At 28.9% G+C, this 23,206-nt stretch overlaps 4 protein-coding genes across 7 annotated transcripts in view; 2 read left to right on the forward strand and 2 right to left on the reverse strand.

Annotated features, from left to right (window-relative positions):
• Positions 1–7,546, forward strand: part of LOC106789464 (calcium uniporter protein, mitochondrial) — a 56,503-nt gene extending 48,957 nt beyond the window's left edge. For all 3 annotated transcript variants that reach the window (XM_014753674.1, XM_014753673.1, XM_014753675.1), the window contains 5 exons: positions 3,848–4,024; positions 4,294–4,412; positions 4,497–4,643; positions 5,246–5,449; positions 5,743–7,546. In XM_014753674.1, the coding sequence (XP_014609160.1) occupies positions 3,848–4,024; positions 4,294–4,412; positions 4,497–4,643; positions 5,246–5,449; positions 5,743–6,078 (983 nt within the window). In that variant the 3' untranslated portion in view covers positions 6,079–7,546. The remainder of the gene's footprint in view (positions 1–3,847; positions 4,025–4,293; positions 4,413–4,496; positions 4,644–5,245; positions 5,450–5,742) is intronic.
• A 3,166-nt stretch (positions 7,547–10,712) lies between these two features.
• Positions 10,713–12,556, reverse strand: LOC106789453 (pancreatic triacylglycerol lipase-like). Its single transcript, XM_014753650.1, has 7 exons — positions 12,529–12,556; positions 12,287–12,425; positions 11,862–12,007; positions 11,532–11,777; positions 11,248–11,439; positions 11,024–11,159; positions 10,713–10,933 (listed from the first exon to the last, which is right to left on the reverse strand). Exons 1-7 carry the CDS (start codon positions 12,554–12,556, stop codon positions 10,876–10,878), a joined length of 945 nt encoding a protein of 314 aa, XP_014609136.1. The 3' UTR covers positions 10,713–10,875.
• Positions 12,557–15,080: 2,524 nt separating this feature from the next.
• LOC106789460 (26S proteasome non-ATPase regulatory subunit 1) overlaps positions 15,081–23,206 on the forward strand; it is a 59,728-nt gene continuing 51,602 nt past the window's right edge. The window contains exons 1-10 of one of the 2 annotated variants that reach the window (XM_014753661.1): positions 15,081–15,201; positions 15,451–15,568; positions 15,642–15,811; positions 15,891–16,111; positions 16,255–16,713; positions 16,796–17,022; positions 17,097–17,349; positions 17,449–17,637; positions 21,116–21,331; positions 21,552–21,616. In XM_014753661.1, coding sequence (XP_014609147.1) covers positions 15,183–15,201; positions 15,451–15,568; positions 15,642–15,811; positions 15,891–16,111; positions 16,255–16,713; positions 16,796–17,022; positions 17,097–17,349; positions 17,449–17,637; positions 21,116–21,331; positions 21,552–21,616 — 1,937 coding nt within the window. In that variant the 5' untranslated portion in view covers positions 15,081–15,182. The remainder of the gene's footprint in view (positions 15,202–15,450; positions 15,569–15,641; positions 15,812–15,890; positions 16,112–16,254; positions 16,714–16,795; positions 17,023–17,096; positions 17,350–17,448; positions 17,638–21,115; positions 21,332–21,551; positions 21,617–23,206) is intronic. The other variant, XM_014753662.1, reaches the window with a different exon arrangement.
• On the reverse strand, positions 17,709–19,515 carry LOC106789463 (pancreatic triacylglycerol lipase-like). The gene is made up of 7 exons (XM_014753672.1): positions 19,362–19,515; positions 19,065–19,233; positions 18,768–18,916; positions 18,437–18,685; positions 18,159–18,350; positions 17,926–18,070; positions 17,709–17,841 (listed from the first exon to the last, which is right to left on the reverse strand). The coding sequence occupies exons 1-7, from the start codon at positions 19,387–19,389 to the stop codon at positions 17,784–17,786; spliced, it is 990 nt and encodes a 329-aa protein (XP_014609158.1). The 5' UTR covers positions 19,390–19,515; the 3' UTR covers positions 17,709–17,783.

The following is a 23,206-nucleotide window of genomic DNA, read 5'->3' on the forward strand; positions in this document are numbered from 1 at the left end:
TATGTGAATCGAGATTGTTCCTTAACGTATATTTTTTCGAGAAAGGATCTTTGTCATAAGACATTGATCCAATAAAATTAACAAGAAAGCATAATAATAACTACTTTTCCAACCCTTAATCCTAATTAAGAAGGTCTTGATATGATCTTATCACATTAATCTACGATAATCTCATGTATATTCATAATATAATACACATTATACTCTACACGCACTCTCTCTCTCTCCCTTCAAGTAAACTTAATTATGTAAAATCATCCTTTTCTCCTTTATCTTCTAGATTAATCTCATTGTCAGTAGTTGACACTTTATACAGTTTTCTTATATTACTTTCTATAAGTTTTCCTTCTGTAATAAAGTTCAAATCCCGTAGGTGTCTACTTTATCTTTCCGCATATCAACAAATGATTGGTCGAGAGAGAGAAGTGAAGAAAAAATAAACATTCGGACATTGTTTTGAAAAACTTTTGTTTTCTTGAAAACCTATCTTTACTACTCTTCGTATATCATATCCTCTTTTTATCAAACGCCGCGTTAATCCTAAAAGAAAACTTTTGCTAAAAGTTTGAACATTCATGTACACACGGAACAATAACAACCACCTACCCTTAGAATTAGTTTTGTTGATCGCATGCAAAATCCTTCGATTAGTAGTTCATTTTTCCCATGGTGAAAAACTTTGATTGATTGACGAATGAAAACTAAACAATGAGAAAGATTGGAGATTCACTGACGAAAAAGATAACTTTACAAACGTAGCACGTCACTTATTAATTGGAGAGAATCTTATGGGGAACTGACTGACGAATTGTCGGAAAACTCGAGCAACAAGAAAGGTTTCCACGCCGTTTGGTTGAGCAAAAGAGTATGAAGTGGTAGAGGAGGAGAGGATTTAAAAGAAGAGAGAAGTGGTGGTAAATTTCTTTGCCACTTCCCAACCTAGAACCGAACGCACAAGTCTTTAGTCTATGTAATAGACTGAAAGTTGGCATAGAGAGAGAGAGAGAGAGAGAGAGAGAGAGAGAGAGAGAGAGAGAGAGAGAGAAAGAAAGAGAAAAAAAGAAGAGTAGGAGAGAGAATAAGTGGGGGGTGAAAGAACTAATTGTCGGACGTTGCCTATTCGTTTTAAAGGAAGCGCAATTAAGCCGAGACCGAATTTTCTTGCGAGACTGCATCGATTTAAACTTATAATATATCTGTTATATACAAAGTAATTTTGTTTTTTAATGAAATATCAAAATAATCTCGGATAAAGAAAAAAGATATCTAATATTTTTATCTCATAAATTGAAGAAATATTTATTTTGAATGTTTATAGGATGAGTTTTCTTAATTGAGGCATCTTTATATTTTAGAAAAAAGAGGATAATCTTGTTACTTTTGTTCACTATGGATCGAGGATTTTTTATTCAAAAATGTATTTATTTTTTCTTTCCAAAAATCTGTTGTTATCGAGATATTCAGGTATCCCGATTCTCTCTCTAAAAGAACTTACCTATATACAAAAGTTAGATAAAAAAAAGTTTAAAGTAAAAAGTGTTGGTGTTTTTTTCCTTAACTAAGATGCTGTTACAAAAATTATAAGTTTCCAAGAAGTTGACTTCATATTTTTCTCATATTTGTTTCTTAAAACTGAACAACTTTTGTTTCCAACATTATTTTGTCAAAGCTGCTTTTTTTGAGATACTGAAGTATTTCAATTTAAAAATCTGTATATTATATCCTGTAATACTTGGATCAAAATTTCGCAGATAAATTTTTGTTTGTTTTAAAAACAAAAATGAGATATGACATTATTATAATTATAATCTTTTGTAATCTTTTTATAATGAAAATAATTCGATAAAAATCTTCGATCTATATTAAAATTATTCGAAAGTTATGAACGATGATAACGATTACTTATTATTGTAATAACATTATTGTTGAGAGTAGATGACGTAAGATCTCACAGAATTATCGGTGTCCGGTCGAAACGAACATAAAATCAAACAACTATAACGTTACATCCTTCGTTACCTTTTTTCTTTCTTATGGTTTTTATTTTTATTATTATAAATCCTTTTGCAATCGAATGCATCTAGGAAATAGAAACTTGCACGTATATATTGAGGAAGTTGTATTCAGAATTTGACGGAGAGATCAACTTTGGAAACATTTCGTAGAACACAATGCATACTAGATACATCATATTTGTTGTTTTTGAAGACCAATCGGTATTCGAGAGATTTATAGTTTACTCGTAGTTTCATTTCTCTCGCAAAACTGAAATCCTCTCGGATTTCCTAGCAAATCTTTTATAAGCGTGAAGAAAACGTGTTTAACTTAAAGCCCTATCGCAATTTCCTACTTCCCAATATCCTTTCTTGTCAATACTTATATTAACTTTCATGAACATTGAAATATCGCTCTCTCTTTCTCTCCCATAGTATTAGTAGAAGTAGAATCAATTGAACAATAATAATATTCAATGCTGTTCAAATTGTATTCCACGTTGGTTTCTCAAAATTATTTGAAGTATATTATATCTCATAGTAACAAATTATCAAAATATTGTATTCTGAATTAGAATGAATTCTGTGCCATAAATAAATATTAAATTGGTTTTTAAAAAGCACCGAATTAATTTGTACATCTATAGTATAATATAATTAGAGTATATATAATTTATGTTATATGTTATTATATATAGAATATGTACAAATTATAGTGCAAATTTCATTGAAATTCTTCATTAATAAAAATAAAAAGGGTCTATTTAATGATGTATAAAATAGTAAGAAGAGATAAATTCAAGACTCTTCTTGGCAGGTTCTTTTAGTTAAAATCGTGTCAGTTGGCTGGCATTTTCTTTTCTCGAATTTCCGTCATAAGATCGAAAATCGTTCCGGAATTGCGGATGCATCTGAAAAGAAAGAGAGAAAGATATAACAGCACATGCGCGTTTCAACATACACGTGTCTACATACTCACATGCATATATGCAATCATGCATACGTCTATACATATATAGGAAAATACATGGAAACGTTTGTACGGGATAGAAAGAGATAGAAAAGGACGCGGATCGACGCTCAGTTCCGTTCTGCTTACAGCGAAACGTTTCACCCTTTCCTCTTGGACCCCTCGCTCTTTTGATCGTTCATTTTATTCCGTTCTCCACACTCTGATACCTTCCTCCGCCGTTTCAACGGCTTCTAACCAGGTTAATGTGGCCTCAGGTTCTCGATCATGTTCCCTCCCTTGTTATCACGCAAACGAATTCGCACGAACAACCGGTCAATCTAACTATGGTTGTAATATATGTCAAGCTCTTTGTCATTAGATCAGGTGTGATAACATCACCTTTACCTTTAACGTATTTAAACCTTATCACATTCCAAAATAATTACAATACATTTCAAGTTGAAACTATTTCAATCAATTATTTCACATTGAAATAAATTTGATTGTAAACTTTTTTAACGTGGTTTATAAAAATGTTTAATAATTTTACTTAAATATATTGTTATTTGTTATTAAAAAGATTTTATAACAAGTGATATTCATATTTAATGTTAAACAATCGTTGATTTGTTTGTTTAGAATTTAGGAAAGATGAAAAGTAATGACAAGAAAAAATGAAAAACCAAGCAGACGAGTAAAAGAATCGCGTGCAATATTTTTAGCATGTTTCCTTCTCACGCGAAGTATCGTTTTTCCGTACGCTCCTGCTCATAATCATTTTTAACCGTCCGAGAATAATTTGTTTCCTTAATAAAATCTTATCTATGTAAGGACATTGATCCGAGTAGGAAGGATTCATTTCTAATTGAATTTTTAATCTTTCGTTTAATTCAATTTTCAGTTCCTAACGTTACCGTGACATATCAAAGGGGACTGCCAAATATTACTTTACCTCTGCCATCGAGAAAGGAATACTGTATATTCGCATTGAAGCCAATTACTTGTACAGTCGGTGACTTCATCGATATGATCAAAAATGAAGATCGTGGGATTGATCGAGCGATCATTACAACGATAGGTATGATCATATATTCATTTTAATAATAATCACAAAATATATATTATTGTAAATTGATTTAACCACTTTTTATTTCGAATAAAAAACGAAATTTTGTCATTAAAAAATAATCGCATAATTAAAGTCTTGAACCTGCTTGTTAATTGTTTATGTCGCGTCATAAATAGTTAACTGGTTAAATAAATATAATAATTACTAATATAAAAATGTATATAATACATAAAATAACAAAATATTAATATTTAATATGAAACTCTAATTATTTTTAGATGGTATCCGGATAGGTTCGAGCAACACGATAGAGAATCTCTTACAACGTGAATTTAAATTAATAATAAATGATATGGAATACATCGTGCAACCACCATTATATCAAAAACATACGATGGTAAATATCGATATTTCAGTGTATTTACAATCTTATTAAATTCGTAACTACTCATTATCCTCATTGTATGAATATCTAAAACAGGAAACTATGCAGAAGCTATCGGACGTGCAAATATTGGTGGGGCAACTCTACGAGAACTTACAAGTACGTGAATATCATGCTGACATGGAGAGACAAGTTATAGCAGAGTTGGAAGATATCAAATTGCAGTTGAAACCGTACGAACAAGTAAGAAAAAATCTTCCCAGTAGACACATTTATAAACTATTTATTCTAGAATAAACCCAGTTGTAATTTTACGGAATTTATAAAGTTTCTTATTTCAATCACGTGTCGGAGATTTGAAAGAGAGAATTGGGAACACGTTTTTCGTTACATTTTCCATTTTCTCTCGGGTCGTGAATTTACCTGGGCATTTTACAGTCTACCTTTATTTCTATTTAACCATTTCATTCACGAACCTACTTCTACTTCTTCTTCTTCTTTCTCAATTTTTTCGTTTTCTTTACCTTCTTATATGTAGCTCAATGTTATTTGATGTTTGATACGCTCAGTTAACAGAAAATAATATATCTTTTAAGTTAACTTTAACCGTTGGCTATTTACCTTCAAATCGTTTGCTCTATATAAGCTCACGATTATATTAGAGTTGCACTTTACGATGATACATTTTAAACACGATGATGGAGTTATCAAAGTGATATCGAATTACCTTTGAAATTTAAACCAATATAGTTTTGATCTATTATGTCATGAACTTTCATGCTAATATGTATATATTATATTTACATATGCATCTCATGTATAAACTTTTGACCTCGATGAAACAGAAGCTGCAAGAGTTGGAAAATGCAGCTATCAGAAGGGCAAATTTCAATGCTTGGATAGCGTTAGTGTTGATGTCAGTACACGCTGGTGGTTTTGCGAGACTAACTTGGTGGGAATATTCTTGGGATATCATGGAACCTGTTACTTATTTCGTTACTTATGGAACTGCCGTTGGTTGGTTCATTTATTTCCTTCTGACGCAGCAGGTTTGTTAAACAAAAAAAGAAAATTAAAGAAAATTTTGCTTCTATTTATACAGAAAGTAATTTTTCACTTATTATTATTATTATCAGCATGGTTATATAATAATAAAGACAAAAACTATATTTATAAATTAGACAATACGATAATTAATTTCAACGGATTATTTCAAATATAATTCGTACGAAATGTATTTGAAAATAATCTAACTATTGCATGCATGTTTATGAAAAACAATAATATCGGAGGACATGGAAAGGAAAATATATTTCTAATAATTATTTTGTATTTTCTACAGGAATACGTGCTGCAGGACGTAGTGAACAGGCGACGTTTGATAGAACTTCACAAAAGAGCGAGGCAAATCGGATTGGATATTGAGGCGTATAATCGTTTGAAGGATCGAGCATACGATTTGGAGAGTACATTGAAAGTGATTCGAGGTCCTTTATACGAACGAAGACTACAAATGGAAGAGAAGAAACGAAGATATAGCTCTAGCAGTTCGAGATCGCCTAGTTCCTCACCTAGTCCTAGTCCTAGTCCTAGCCCTAGTCCACAAAGAGACGTTCCTGAAATGGGAATTAAAATTGAAAAACAGGAAACATCGAAGACACTCGACAAATTTAGATAAGTTATCGTGAATTACCAATTTCAGTCAGGGTTATTAAAAAAAAGGAAAAGAAAAAAAAAGAAACAACACCGAACGCTTAATCACGTAACAAACGTCAACGATCATTGTTAATGAACTGAACAAACATTTAATCCTATATTAAAAGAAAGAAGAAGAAAAAGAAGAAGAGGAAGAAGAAAAGTTAAAAGAAACAACAACAAAAAAGGAAAAGATAAAATACTCTTGAGTGATAACTATTATTGATCATTTAGGACGAATACCTCGAGGAAATCGAAGCTGAGTACGAAGATATTTAATAATACGTGACTACTACTTCTAGTTTTCTTTTTATCTTTTCTTTTTCTAGATTATTTGTTTTTTTTTCTTTTATTGAAAAAAGAAAAAGAGAAAACTAATACGACTGGTGGTGTCTTCGTCGCAGTCTTCCGAGTATGTCGTTAGAACAATAAACGACGTTCCTCAACTCAACGATTTTAGTATATTATTAATTATTAATTATTATTATATTATATATATAAGAAAAAGGGCCTGCACAATGGTCGATACTGTCGGTTGTGATAGGTTCGAATGAATAATAAGAGATAACAAAGAGAACGAAATCTTACGCGATTCGGTCTTCCGTCTGTTTTCGTCTCGTGCGAATTATATTATTAAAAATGTTTAATCAGTCGACCGACATTCTCTTCTTTCATGATGCATCGAAACCTCCATAGAGGAGGAGGGGGGAAGGAGGTGAAAAAAGTATATACAAATGAATTTTTATTATAGTTGAAAGACTTTTCAATCTTTTAGCTTCTAATTTTAGCACAAAAAAGCAAATAGGCTTTATAATATAATTATTATTTATTAAAAATTCCTTTTAAAATATATATAAATATATTCCTTTGATTTCGTACGATTATCTTTAGACTACAATTTATAGTTATATTATTCTTTAAATCTTAAATAATTAAAATATTTGTAATTAAATAATTGAATCTACGATCAGCTACGTAACATGCACAAATACCGTAATCGTCATATTTAATTACACGTTTATATTCCTAAAAATTTCATTAGCGTTTAATTTCAAACGATTATTTACATTACCGTTGATCGTCGATTTCTAATGAACGATGAGGCACTACGAATTTCTACAAAGCGAATCTCACATATACTTAAGAACCATTTAATTAAATGTGTACGTACTTATTTATATTTTTTATCAAATGACAGACACATTATATTTATTTTTTCTGTTGTTTTCTTCTTCCCCGTCGAATCGCGCTTACTAAGTTAATATTTCATTGATAGTAATTACATAATAGAAAAAAAAAGAAAATAATAAGAAAGGTAAAGAAAAGAAAGAAGTGTTAAATATTATACGAACTTGTTGATAATTACACGTGTACACGTTATTTCTAGACAGTAAGTGTTAATGTTAGTATTGGACGATTTCGATTAAGAATAACCGGCTTCATATTGATTATAAAAAAAAGAAAAAAAAAAACAAAACAAAAATCTTCGATATAATTTTTAAAATCTAAATTCATTCTATATTTATCTTTCCTCTTATATTATTAGCCTATACCATTTAACTATTACTTCTACTATGCCCATTAACTATCCTATAGCATTCTGGGAATATTTTCCATGAAAGTATTGTATGTATGACTAAACGTTGAAAGTAGATTACTCTTATAGGAATCTCTGAAGGAACTTTTTCTCTCGCTTTCGTAAAAGTCTCCTCACATTCTATCTATCCGTCCGTAATCGTGAAGTTACTACCGTGAAATACTCTTGGATCACTCATATTAACGCTTCTCTCTCTCTCTCTCTCTCTCTCTCTCTCTCTCTCTCTCTCTCTCTCTCTCTCTCTCTCTCTNCTCTCTCTCTCTCTCTCTCTCTCTTTCTCTTTCTTTCTCTAGTTTAAGAAAAAAAGAAGAGAAAAAAAATAGAAAATAAGACGGAAATAATTATACCTCGTTGTACTTATTTAACAGAGTAATGTATGTTACGAATAAGAGTCTAACCCCTTTCCCTTCCCCCTCATTTGGATGATTATTTATTATTCTCCTCAATCGAAAGTATAAATCATTTTCTCCAAACTTTTACCGCAAATGCAATACAATTAATTATACTTTGGTGAAATTTTTGTTCTTACTTTAATTGACAAGCGAAACGACAATTATTTAAAATTTATGTTATTTTATTTTTATTTGTTTTTGTTTATCTTCTTACATTTTCCGAAACGAGAGTCGTAAAATGAGTGAGTCGCTTGCGAATGATCGAACAATCGAACGATCGATAACCGTGACGGAAATCATTCACCTCTCAAACTGTTCTTTTAGATCTTTCCTAATTATTCTATCGCTATTAAAAAAATAAAATAATAATAATAATAATAATAAATAGATCATCTGTACTCCTTTTTATATGCACTTCCTTCTACTAGACTTATATTTAAAAAAAAACATTTGGCACGGGATTAGGATAAAGAGTGTAAAGAGATAAAAAAAAAAAAAATAAATAAATAATAATTATCAGAGAAAAAATAGTATCTGCGATTTAACTGACGAAAAATGTAAAAGCTTTGCGAAAAATGTTGATATAGAGAAATGTATCGGAAGCGAAATATTTGACGTAGACAATTTCACGCGAGAAATTTTATCTAGTAAATGAACAATGGAAATAAATATAAAACACATGCTTTCTACAAGCACGTTGCACGCATTCTAATTAAAAAGACACACATACGTAGACAAACCCATAATCTCTTAGTGCCAATTTAACAATCTATAATATTTCTACGTCAAAAATCTTGATATTTCTATTTATTTGATCAGTATACTTTGATTAATATATAATTATATAATATAAAATATAATGATATATTTTGTTTATTATAAATAACTATATATCATTATATTCGTCAATACGATATTGTTTAATTATATTTATGTTATTATATACTGATATTTCACCATAAATATTGATAAATATTTGTATTAATATACGGACAATTATTTTTATTAATTGATTAATAAATTATAATTTTATTTATTACAATTAATTGGCCGCTTATATTAATTAATTAAATGAAAAATGCTGATCTGAGATAAATATCTACCGAATCTTGATACCTTCGAATCCAGAAATGAAAAAGAATTTGTAAAAAAAAGGAAAAAGGAGGTAGAGAAAAGGACGTGATGATAATTTGATTAATATAATAGAGAATCGTCGATCCTTGCAAAGCCATCACTATTTAACCCGAAAAAAATTTTTTACAATCGTTAATAAAAGATTTTCGTATATGAAAAGATTTTTGTACATATACATTACATATATTAAAAATAAAAATACAAATATGGTGTATAAAAGATATACGCGGTATCATCCTAGTTATTTTAATTAAAACAAATTATCTTCTCGCGCCGATTTTTACTAATTACAAGCTTGATTATTATTATATATATATATATATTTACATATTATCTATTATACATATACGAGTATGCCTGAAATTCTTCGAAAAATCGATTAATGATATTTAATTACTTCAATAAGAAAGAAAGAAACATATTGCGTTTATTATTATTCTATATATATATTTAACACATTTTTCATCGATTCTCTTTAATCATATTCGCGTATGAAATTGTATAAAAAAACAACAAAATTTTTCCAAAGAAAAAGAAAGCACAAGTGTGTTACATTGAGACATAATTTAATTTCAAGCTTTTTCCATATACGTACAATATTTATGGTAATCAAAGGATTTTCTGTAATTATTCTCTCTCAAAAATGAGACTTTATTTATACATTTTTGATTTTATAGACACGACTGTATTTATCGATCGAGTGACGAATATACGTAATTATGAAATGTTTAAGTGCGTGGAATTTATTGTTAAAAGAACAAAAAAAAAAAGATAAAAGAAAACATTAAATACAATATCTACTTCATATGGAATTTCTAATTACCGCGTATAATATGCGCGCTAAAAGTTAGAAAAAAAAAGAAACCGAACAAACAAAAAAATTAATATTTTATCGATTACGGTCGTTTCTAAAACGCTTCGTAATGTTTCTGCGTATGTAAATAATTATTCTGATATATACATATACATATATTTATTCAATTCAGAGTTCTGCTGTGATGTACGTCCATGTACCTACTTCTACATAAAAAGAGAACAGGAATACAATGAAATATATATACATTTAAAATCAAAATTATAAATCAAATTTCTCTCTCTTTCAACATAACACCTCTCCTAAAATTTTTTTCTATTTAATATTCCGGAAATTATTTCTTTATTTTTTATTATATTTAATTTAAAACTTTAAATATCTCTTATTACAGTGTATTTTAAAATCCTATTTAAAATTCACGAGTATTTGCATCATTTTAATTGTATTTAATGTGATGTAATGTGTTGTTGATATGTAATGTGTATTTTAATGATATACGTACATAATAGTACGCGTTTTAAATATCCCGCCAATTCGCGCGATACTACTATTAATATAATATATATTATTTTCCTAATGCGAATAAAATCTTTTTATTTGTATTTTCAGTATCGATAATACATTTTTTATAGCTAAATGTATTGATCCTCGATGATATAAGTACTTAACAAGGAGTATTATAAGCAACAGCTATATCTTTGATAGCTTGTAGTAAATGTTTTATTGTATATGCGTTTCATAATTTTAAATAATTGAGAACAATGCAGAAAATGTTTAATATGCATAAAAATAATTTTATTTTTTAATACTAAAATAAAATAATAAATATATCATACGCGATAATTATCCTAAAGCGTAAGGAGGAGTACTAGCAGTAGTAACTTCGTAAACTCCAACAGCACTATAAAATTAAAAATAATAATTAACTTTAACTTAAATTTAATTAACTAAAAATAGAGAAATATTATATAAGATTAAAATGAGTACTTACGATGTATCGAGAGTAGGTCCACCCATGTTTGCAGTAAGACAGGAAGTAAATTCACTGCATCTAGTACCTTTGAAACCATTAGCATTTAAAATGGATTCGGCATAATATTCATATGATTGTGCATGAGCACAATCTCCTATTAAAAGAGAGAAAAAATATTATTATAAGAAATAACTCAGCTTAAAAATAGATTAGAACTAAAAGTTACAGAACAACAAAGTTACCGAATATATCTAAATAACCACATCCAGGTTGTGACTTTCCACCATTCACAATGAAATCTGATGTACCAAAATTACCATCTAAGCCTAATTTTCCAGAACTAGTATGAATTACTTGTACGTATTCAGCATGAGATTTATCGATTCTTGTATTCTCATCAGCATCGCTGTAACCTCGTCTAACAGGATCAAGACCTAACAGTAAAATCATAGTTAAATAATTTCTTAAAGAAAAGGATACTTTTTTATTTCTTTTTTTCTTCTTAAATAAATATTTCTCAACATACCAAGTACTTGTCCAATTTTACCGTCAGCATATTTTGCTGAGAGTGAGATAAGATGTGCACCCAAACCGTGACCAACCAATAATGTTTCATCAAAATCAAGTCCGCCAATAGCATTAATAAAATTTAAAAATTTAGCCACATATTTGGCAACGCCAGGTATACTTGCTTTAGCTTTAAAGTAAAAATCAGTTGCGATAGGTTCCCAATCAATTACGATGACATTGAAATCGCCTGCTGTTAGAAAGGCTATACAAATATAAAATCGATATCAATTTCTATGTGAGGAAAAATGATTTTTAAAAATGTTCACTTATCATTAAATTTACATACCATTACGAATTTTTGCGCAAGGTGTACTGTAACCATTATCGAGCCAGCCATGTGTAATGAATTTTGTATGTTTAGTTGAATTCCACGTGGAGTTAGAAAGATTTTGCGCGTCGAGAAATTTTAAATTATAACCTTTGGGATCTTTTCTAAAATAACACACATAATAATTTTAAGATATATATTTCACATTTTTAAAGAAATTATTTATTTATAATATAACTATAATATATATAACTATATATATATTTTTTTATATTATTATACTAATATTCTTTAATATCTTTTGATCAATATTATAAATACTGACAAAAACTATTATTTATACCAAAAATATAGTATTTGTATATACTGACATTTATATTTCGAAATTGTGACCAAAAATATTTAAAAATGTTAAATTAAATAAATAAAAGAGTCATACTTACTGTGTATATAGTAGAAATTTAACCCTCGATAATACTTCAATCAAGTCTATAAGATCGTCATTGCTTGGTATGGATTTACCAGCAATGGTAGTAGGAATACCATCAATTATGGCAAAGTACAGTGACAGCGTACAAAAAACTAAAATTATAAAGTAAAATATATTTAACAACAAAAACTTTTTTCTTTTCTTTCAAATTAATTCACCTTCTGTTCGGTTTGAGAAAGATTCAATAATACTAACATGCTAAGAATACGAACGGAGTTCCCATCGTAATAGTGTCGAATGTGTATGTGTTGGAGAACGTCTCTACTTCTTTCTCAGCTCGTCCAATTCGTTTCTTTTATACTCTTCCTAAATCTCATTCTTACTATTATCTATTATTTTACTACAATGTTCATTAATTAGATGTTTTCATCAACGAATTTATTTTTCCACATCTGTTAAAACGATCTAAAGAATAGTATGTTAATACTTATTATGAAGAGCAAATAATTACATTTCAAGCGTGGCGCTTTAAAAATTTGTATGTTCACATGTACATGTGTAAAACATTCTTTATTCAATCAAATTTCATAAAAAGCACGGGCCATTCAACACAATCATAAATATAAGGAAATTATGATTGCACGTAATAATTGATATTTATTGTATGCACTTATCTCTCTGCACTGTTCATAACAGCTAGCGGGGAAAACAAATCATAATCAATTTCACAATATTTTAGCATATATTGAAAGATCAAATCCTGTTTGTTATCCCTGAACGAAAGGAAAATCTAATATCGCAAGGTTGACTACATATATAAGTTCGCTAAATAAATTAATTTATTATTTGTTGTTTTCTTTTCTTTTTGTTATATTTCAACAATATCAAGAATATTTCGTAAAATATTTTATTTGATCTCTTCACACCTGTACAATCACACCTACTTTTTTCTTATCTATTTTTTCTTTTCAAAATATCAAGGTTACTTAATAATAGTTTTCTCTTTACTTTTCACACATGTACAATCATAACAGTATAAACTGTTTATTTTTATTTCAGTAATTCAATTTATTAACTTATCATTTTTAATTCGATTTTTAGGTCGATACATTTATCACTTTGTCAATCGATAAACTGTGGCTACCGAAGCTATTTTTAAATAAATAAGTAACAGTCAATCTGTGCGTAAGCCAGGATTTCCATTATCCTGTCGAAGTTCTACAAACGTCTGTCAAAATACTTTCATATTCGCTTAAAATCTGTTGCGTAATAACAGATTTTAATCTAGGATAGGGATGAGTCGAATTGCATAGTTTTCGATATTATTTTGGATCGTAAGAATCCTGCTCGAAGATGCAGACGAAATATCATAGCATATTTGTAAAGGACCTAAAACTGGCAAACAATCCCATAGATCACTCGAGAGGTACAACGAACCCTTCGACCAGCAGACCTCTCAACTGATTTCGGCATGCTGAGTAACACATGCGTTCCTACCAAGAGAAAACGAAGTCCTTCACCCTAAACTAAGTCCTTTCCCGTTGCATAGTTTTTCCATTACCACATTCCCTAAAAAACATTAACTTTCTAAACGATAGATGCTTTATTTTTTCAATTTTTAAGCAAAATCGAGTCAAGAACATACGTGTCTTATTTTTTTCTATGATAAAGCCATTGTCTCCACTTTATCTATGCAATTACCTAAAGATAGTGTACAAATAGATGAAATAAATTGAACTACAATATTTGTATTCAGTCTGTTCTGTTTGTTACCTTTTACATTTTCTCTCACGAATCCTTTTAATATACATATCTTTTGTAAATTAATATATCTGTCGAATCTAAATAGTCATCTGCGATAAAGAAGTTTCACTTCGAAAGCGCGGACTGAGTTACCCGCGCTATTTTTTTCAATTTAATATTCTGAAAATTATTTATTTTTTGTTAGATATAATTTAAAAGCTTAAATATATCTTATTACAATGTATTTTTAAATCCTATTTAAAATTCACAAGTATTTGCATTATTTTAATCTATATTTTATTGAAATGTATATGTGTACGTGTACACATAGGTTTCTCCTCGTTTTAAATATCCCGCCAAGAGCGGCTAAGACTATATATACGCAAGAAATACGAACACAACTAATCGAAACGCAACTACTATGACCCTATTTTCATTTGCGCGCCATATGACGGTCAAAATGGATCTCTTGTGTGTTGCCATTGAATTCTTTAAACATTTTTAATTTTTCTCATCGATTTAATGAATTATCCTAATAAATAATAATTGTAAAGTATGTTTAATACGAATTTGATTTTTCTTATTTATTAATTATCGATAATTAATTTTTCGTGTCAACAAAACAAATCTTATCATTCGAGCTTTATTTTATATTTCTATTTATTTATAATAAATTCAAGTTAATATTTAAATGACTGATTTTTTATATAAAAAATATATATATATATATATAGTATTCAATTTTTAAATTTATTTAATTGATAAATTAGTTTGTATATATATTTTCGTATAATTTGACGATCCAAGAACATCGAGAACAGCGATATCTATTCAAAGATCAAGGCATCACATCATCGGATAAATAATTCTTATTTTTAATATTTTATAGAAATATATAAAATCAAAATCTAGGACTAATAATCATTATATTTAATTCCTACAAAATGATATTTATTATAAACACAATTTTATAAAGCTAGGTTTTTATGTAAATTAAAATTTGTAAAATATAGTTCCATTATCAGGTTTATATGTCATATTGGTAGCCTTGTTCGCAGTTGTCAAACTTCAGTTCAGTTGAATTTAGCTGACAAGATCTTGAATCTTACCTTGACTAATATCTATTTGAAATTTCTATAGATAAGTTTTATTTGGTGAAAATCAAGATGAATATCACGTCTGCAGGTAAATTATTACTTGAAAATCGTATAGATTATTGTAACGATTGTAAATTATTTTATAAATTAGATTTTCTTTTTCATTCTTTGACAACAGTTACTACTGCATGTATAATGATTTGCAAATCCTGTGTTCCCTAACCTACAAATTTATAACATTCTTTTTAGTGTTTAATATTATTTGTATTTTATTATAGTTAAATTTTTAAATATAAAGCTCATTTGATCTAATAATTATTTAACTATATTTTTACAGCTGGTATTATATCTCTGCTGGAGGAGCCAATGCCGGAATTAAAGGTGTTTGCTCTGAAGAAGCTGGATATGATCGTGGATGAATTTTGGCCTGAAATTTCTGAAGCGATTGAAAAGATGTATGTGAATAGTTTAAATGTCGTTGATATAAAATAGATTATAGAGATCAATGAAGTCTGTTTAATATTTTAGTGAAATTCTACATGAAGATAAGTCGTTTAATCAACACGAATTGGCTGCATTAGTGGCCAGTAAAGTTTATTACCATCTAGGAAGTTTTGAAGATTCCCTTACTTATGCTCTTGGTGCAGGTGAACTGTTTGACGTTAATGCTCGCAATGAATACGTTGATACTACCATAGGTATAACATATTTTATTTTCTTAGTACGAATAAAAAACTTTCCTTTGTATTCTCTATATTGATAATATCATTTTTATAGCTAAATGCATTGATTATTATACTCAACAACGAGTATTGGAAGCTGAAGGAAAATTACCACCCGGTAGTAAGGGAATAGATCCAAGACTTGAAGGAATTGTTAATAGGATGTTTCATCGTTGTCTAGAAGACAATCAATATCGTCAGGCACTTGGTCTTGCTCTTGAAACACGCAGAATGGATGTTTTTGAAGCTGCTATTATGCAATCTGTAAGAAACAAAGTAAATATTTTATATTATTTAATATCAAATGAGAGAGGTTTTATATAATTGCTTTTTCCTTTTTCTTTTTTTTTCTCTTTTTTTTTCTCTTTTTTTTCTCTTTTTTTTGCGTTTTTTTTTTTCTTCTTTTTGTTTCCATACAGGATGATATAAGCGGCATGCTGTCATACGCATTCCAAGTTGTTATGAGTCTTATTCAAAATAGGGGCTTCCGTAATACTGTACTACGTTGCTTAGTAAACCTTTATCGTAATTTGGGAACACCTGATTACGTTAATATGTGTCAGTGCCTCATCTTTCTTGATGATCCATTAGCTGTCGCAGAACTTTTAGATAAACTTAGCAAAGGTTCACAAGATTGTGTCTTGATGGCCTATCAAATTGCCTTTGATTTGTATGAATCAGCTACGCAACAGTTCCTTGGTCGTGTTTTACAAGCATTGCGAGCCACTGCTCCGATACCATCAGCTCTTATGGTAAAACCGATTATTAAGCCTGCTGCTAAACCAACTGCTGAAACTAGTTCTAATTCTACCAGTATGGAGACTGAAAGTAGTACACCAGTAGTAGAAGAAAAGACTCAACGTAGTATCGACAGCTTAGTACGTATATGTTTATTGGAACTGTTTCCTTAAATTTGTCTTATTGTTAGATGATTATTTTTGATTGATTATTTGTTTTTAGAGTCCTGAAGAAAAGGAACAGCAAGAACGAGTCGATGCTTTGTCCAGTATTTTGGGAGGAGAAGTATCAATTGATTTACATTTACAATTTCTAATTCGTAGTAATCATACAGATATGTTAATATTAAAAAATACAAAGGATGCCATACGTGTATCCATTTGCCACACTGCCACAGTGATAGCAAATGCATTTATGCATTCTGGTACTACCAGTGATCAATTTTTACGGTATGTCTTATAGTAAATATTTAGTATATCATATTTTTATGTAGGTTTTATAAATGATTGATTTTAATTTATAGAGATAATTTGGAATGGTTAGCTCGTGCTACAAACTGGGCCAAGTTGACAGCAACAGCTTCGTTAGGTGTTATTCACAGGGGTCACGAACAAGAAGCATTAGCATTAATGCAATCTTATTTGCCACGTGATACTGGAGCTGGTGCAGGTTATTCGGAAGGTGGTGGTCTTTATGCACTCGGGCTAATTCATGCAAATCATGGTGCTGCCATAACAGATTATCTGTTAGGTCAACTAAAAGATGCACAGAATGAGGTATTGTCAGAAATTGTCTTTTATAAATATATATTTTCTTCTTTATATCTTTATATTTTGTTTATATCTTTACTTAAAAATAAACATCTAAAATTTTAGATGGTCCGTCATGGTGGTTGCTTAGGACTTGGTTTAGCGGCCATGGGTTCTCATCGTCAAGATGTATACGAGCAATTGAAATTTAATTTATATCAAGATGATGCAGTTACTGGTGAAGCAGCAGGAATTGCAATGGGAATGGTCATGTTGGGTTCTAAATCTCCGCAAGCTATCGAAGATATGGTAGCGGTAAGTGTATTTTATGTATACATATGTATATATTTCATAATTTCAAATACTAGAAAAAAATCGCGTTTAAATATATCGAAAAATTATTTTATTAAAATATAATACGTATTTACAATCTTTTGATATAATAAAAAATATCACAATAATTATCCTAAAGCAAAAGGAGGTTTACTGGCAGTGGGCAGCATGTAAGCTCCTTCAGCACTACAAAATTATAAATAATAATTAATTTTAAATTAATAAATATGAAAAATAAAATAGAAGTATAAGATTATAATGAATACTTACGAATGATCAAGAGTAGGTCCACCCATGTATACGCTCGGACAGGTAAAAGGTGATTTATTGCACGTAACGGGAGTAGCTCGGAAACCGTGACGATTTACAATAGATTCGGCAAAATATTGATATGATCTTGCGTGAGCACAACTTCCTATTAAAAAAGAACAAAAAATACTATTACAAGAAATAATGTAGCTTAAAAAGGGAGTAGAATTAAACTTGATAGAAGAACGAAGTACCTATTATATCCCATTTACTACATCCAGGTTGTAACTTTCCACCGTTCATATGGAAATCTGACGAACCAATATTACCTTTTAAACCTAATCTTCCAGCATTTGTATGAATTATTTGTACATAATTGGCATGAGATTTATCGATTCTTGTATTTGGATCACCAATATGGTAACCTGGTCCTGCTGGATCAAGACCTAGCAGTAAAATCATTATTAAATAATTCGTTGAACAAAAATATATTTTTTTGTTTGTTTTTTTAAATGTATATTTTTCAACATACCCAGTACTTCTTCAATTTGACCATCAGTATGTTTAGCTGAGAGTGAGATAAGATGTGCACCCAAAGAGTGACCGATCATTAATGTTTTATCAAGTTCAATTTCGCCCAAAAAGTTAAGATAATCTATAAATGTACCTACGTATTTGGCAACGTTAGGTATACATGCTTTGACTTTACTATAAATTATGTTCTTTGCAACAACTCCCCAATCAATCACGATAATATTATAATCGTTTACTTTTAAAAATGCTGTATAAATAGAAAATTAATACTAATTTTTATTTAAAGAGATATAATTAAAATATAATGCATGTTTATTAAATTTACATACCATCACGAATTTCTACGCAGGAATTACTATTGCCATCACCGCGCCAGCCATGTGTGACGATTCTCGTAGGATTAGATCTATTCCAATTAGAATTAATAAGATTCTCCGAATCACCCAATTTTAAAACATAACCATTGGTAGGATTTTGTCTGAAATAACATACATCATTTTTTCCAATATCTTTTGGTCAATATTATATATATATACTGATAAAAATTATTATTTTTACTAAAAAATATGAACCAAAGATATATAAAAAATATTAAATAAGGTAAATATAGAAACGTCAATACTAACCGTGTATAGAGTAAAAATTTAACCGACGATAAATTAGCTGCTAATTCTATAAAATCGTCATTGGTTAACACATATTCATCAGCATCGACGAAATGTGGAATGCCATCATCGTCAGAAAAGTAATATGGTTCATAGCCATTGGCGAGGTTCAGTGATAGCGTACAAAAAACTAAAATTATAAAGTGTTATATGTTTAACAAAGGAAACTTTTCTTTTCTTTTAAAATTATTTCACTTCTTTCCGTTTCTTTTTTTCTTTTTAATATTTGTTTTCCTTATTGAATGTGGTAATACTAACTTGCTAAAAATATAAACGGAGTTCCCATTGTAATACAGTGTCGAGTGTGTGTGTCAGAGAACGTTTCTGTCTTCGTTTTCTTTTCTGCACTTCTAAATCCTTCCTTTTATACTCTTCTTGAAGCTCGCTTTTACGATTATCTGTACTTTACCACAATGTTCGATAATGCGAGATATTTATCACGGAATTTGTTTATCTACGTGCATTAATACGATTAAAAAAAAATCTAATGTTATTATTACGAAATAATTGTGTTTTCTTTTATCACAATCAGTAATCATAGGAAAGAAAAGAATCATTTGATTTTACTTTTTTAATTATTTTTTTGATTTGTTTTGTTTTTTGTTTCATCAAATCATATTGATATGTATTAGCAATCGATTTGATAGGTATAATATCTACGTAGAGATTAAATGATACTCGTCTTTGTCGTACTTTATCATTCACTTAAGAACAAAATTATCGATAAGAAAATTGTTTTTTGATCTTTAAGATAATATCTTTTCTAATTACATTTATTGTCATTAGTACAGATTGCGACTTTTTTTAATCTTCCAGATTTATCAATAGAATTTAATTTATCTCGAATACATAAATGTTTATTATACTCTATAAATTCTTTTTCTATTTGATCGATATTAAATTACATCATTTGTGATTATCTATCAAATCATATTGCGAAAACTTTTACAATGCGGTATTGATAATGTTAATAAAGAAAATTCCGATTGTGTAAATGATTTTCTCGACATACTAACTCATATTTTATTCATCGAATGTTTGTAAAGATACACTTGAAAAGTAGTGTTTTTTAATGTAAAAAAAAATTCAATCCGGTTGATACTGGAATTTATTCTATCTGAATATTTTTTTGTAATTTTTTTTCAGATAACTTGTTATGCTTAATTTTAAACAAATTTATACCCAGTAAAAAGTACTGTCAAAAAAGAGAAAAAGAGAAAGAGAGATAGTTTCTTTTTATTCATTAATTTTTCCTGCGATTTGATTAGAACCAACCTTGCTTTAAGCTATTTATACACTTAAAAACCGACTTATCTCTTCCCTTATCTTTTTTTTAACTCAACAAAGCTCAAGTCGAGATAAATCAATCTCACCTTTATATAAATAGGAAATTCAAAAAAAAGGATAAAAAGGAAGGGAAGAAAGAAAGAAAAGAGAAGAAATAAAAGTAAAAAGAGCATTTCTATTCTTTTCGCTTATAACGATCAAGATCGGAATTCGGTCAAGATTTTTTTTTAATTATTTGTAGACTTTTTCTTCTTCTTCTTTTATTTTTGTGAGCAACTAACGAAAAAAAAGTCCTACTCGAATATCGAAGAAAAATCGTTCTCTTTTCTCGCAAAAGATATCACATTAAAATTTACTTGCTATTCGTCGTATCTTTCTACATGTTTTTTCAAAACAGTTACTTTTATTTATTTAATTAGTATTTTAAAATATTTGTAGTCAGTATTTATATACAGGTTGCATATTAATATTTCATTAGAAGTATTATAATTTATTTAATTAATAAATAACAGTTTTAACAACAATGTAAATACAATCATAATCATTTAAACACGTGATAAATTGAATATCGTACTATAATAATACATATAAATTAAATTATTATTTTTTCTTGTTTTCCTATTTTAAATCCTTGTAATCATTAATTACGTTTGTTGAAAAATAAGAACAATTCGTTGATAAATATATATATATATTTATTTTTATTCATGATTTATTTTTTCCAGTATGCACAAGAAACTCAACATGAGAAAATTCTACGTGGGTTGGCAGTAGGTATTGCATTTACTATGTATGGACGTCTAGAGGAGGCTGATCCTCTCGTTTCATCCCTTTGCGCCGATAAGGATCCGATTTTACGAAGGAGCGGCATGTACACGTTGGCTATGGCATATTGTGGTACTGGAAACAATCAAGCCATACGAAAGTTACTGCACGTTGCTGTAAGTAATTCAAGTAAAATGAAACAAACCCACCAAAAATTTGATAGAATATAAAAAAAGCTATGATGAAAAAGAAAAATGCAAAACAAAAATCGAGAAGATAAAAGAGAATTTAAATTTCTTACATTTTTCATTCTTAATCCGATATTGAATTTTGCATATCGATGTCACCGCCATTGAACTTTATAGATCGGCATACTTACACGAACACTTTTATCAGGTTTCTGACGTAAATGACGATGTCCGGCGGGCTGCAGTCACTGGCTTAGGATTCCTCTTGTTCAGGTGAGTACCTGCATAGAATACTATGGTTATTATCAATGATATAGAAAATTCAAAAAAGAGGAGAAAATTCTTCTTTCGGATTAAATCGGATCATGATACTCCGATCGTGACACTGATCTTTCAAGAGTTTCATCTTATCGAGATTACCGAAAATAGATTTGATACTTAAATATTTTCGCAGAAAAAGTTATATCTTTTTATTGCGAATATCTTCTTAGGAATTAATTTTATAAAAAATTGATAATATATATTTTCTTTTTTCTTTGATGAATTTTTGTGCCGTAATTAAAATTGGCTAATAACATAGTTTTTAAGTTTATATAATAATTTAGTTGTAATCAAACAAATATGTGATGATTCTATCTTATCGATAAATCAAAAACAGTGATTTTTAAATACACGTGTAAATCAACTGTATTGTCTAGAGTATTTCTTTTTTGTAAGGTCATATTTTATCATATCAAGTATTTTACTTTGAGGAGGCTATGAACTTTCGCTTAGAACATGATATGTAACTAAAAAATATTTATTTTTCATTATTTTGTTTACTATTTTGTTCATATTTTTAGGCTTTCTTTGCACATAGTCTTTTAAAATATGAAAATTACTTTTTTTATAATTTGAGTTCGCATTTAAATCGATTTAAATGGGTACATTTATCACTTTACTTATCAAAGCCATTCTTAAATGGATAAGTAGCAATCAATCTGTGCGTAAGCCAGGATTTCCATTATCACGTCGAAGTTCTATAAACGCCTGTTAATTACTTGCGTATATGCGTAAAACCATTAGCCGTATTGTTCGTTACAATGAACGGCTTATATAATTCATGAGTTTACGCGTTTCTGTTATTTCCTTTATAGTGCAGATATTATTGAATTTTCTATACAATCATCCTCTATTGAAATCGAATTGATTCTTATTTCTCTTATATTTTCTTTTTTTTTCTTTCTTTCTTAATCGAACACTCTTTATCGAAATTTTTTCAAATTAATTTCTGACAACTCATCGTTTCTTTATCGCATTTTTGTTTCGTAAATATACTTTTTAATTACTTTTTTTTTTTTCTTATTGAAAAACAATCTATTTATGAAAGTGAAAAAAAGTTCATTCGGAAATTTATCTTTTCTTTATTGCATTATTGGTAATGTACGTATATCTTTTATATTTTTTAACGTTTACGATTCATTGTTCTCGTTTCCCTATCCTTGGGGAAGTTTTGAAAAGAATGCGTATCTTATTTGAAGGAATGACATCACGGTGAATTATTTACGGTTACTTGTCGTCGATTCCTCTTCGTTGGAAAATTAAATTTAATCCTGATGATTAATCTTCGAGAGAAGAAAGAAAGAAAAGAACTTTGACTCGATAAGAAAGAAAAATCCATTGGAAAATTTAATCTCCGATTTACTTTGTTTAACGCAACGACAATATATATATATATTTTAATTCTTCATCCATTTTTCCTCTTCAATCTTGTGTTTTTTCTTTTATTTTTTTTTTTCTCTTCTTCTTCTTAATATTTTTTCTTTTCTTTCACATCCAACCAGTAAGTCTTCATTTTGATAGATTCACTGAATCATCTCACGG

Source organism: Polistes canadensis, unplaced genomic scaffold, assembly GCF_001313835.1.
Source record: "Polistes canadensis isolate GaletaPanama2010 unplaced genomic scaffold, ASM131383v1 scaffold_184, whole genome shotgun sequence".
NCBI lineage: Eukaryota > Metazoa > Arthropoda > Insecta > Hymenoptera > Vespidae > Polistes > Polistes canadensis.

Excerpts from the sequence above, each read along its gene's own strand:
- LOC106789453 (XM_014753650.1), bottom strand. The coding sequence starts at position 12,556 with ATGGGAACTCCGTTCGTATTCTTAGCAT. Across the intron at positions 11,778-11,861 it reads TTGCGCAAAAATTCGTAATG|CCTTTCTAACAGCAGGCGAT; the intron begins GTATGTAAATTT and ends ATATTTGTATAG. Across the intron at positions 11,160-11,247 it reads TGGTTATTTAGATATATTCG|GAGATTGTGCTCATGCACAA; the intron begins GTAACTTTGTTG and ends CTCTTTTAATAG.
- LOC106789463 (XM_014753672.1), bottom strand. The coding sequence starts at position 19,389 with ATGGGAACTCCGTTTATATTTTTAGCAA. Across the intron at positions 19,234-19,361 it reads TCCGTTTATATTTTTAGCAA|TTTTTTGTACGCTATCACTG; the intron begins GTTAGTATTACC and ends TTATAATTTTAG. Across the intron at positions 17,842-17,925 it reads GGACCTACTCTTGATCATTC|TGCTGAAGGAGCTTACATGC; the intron begins GTAAGTATTCAT and ends ATAATTTTGTAG.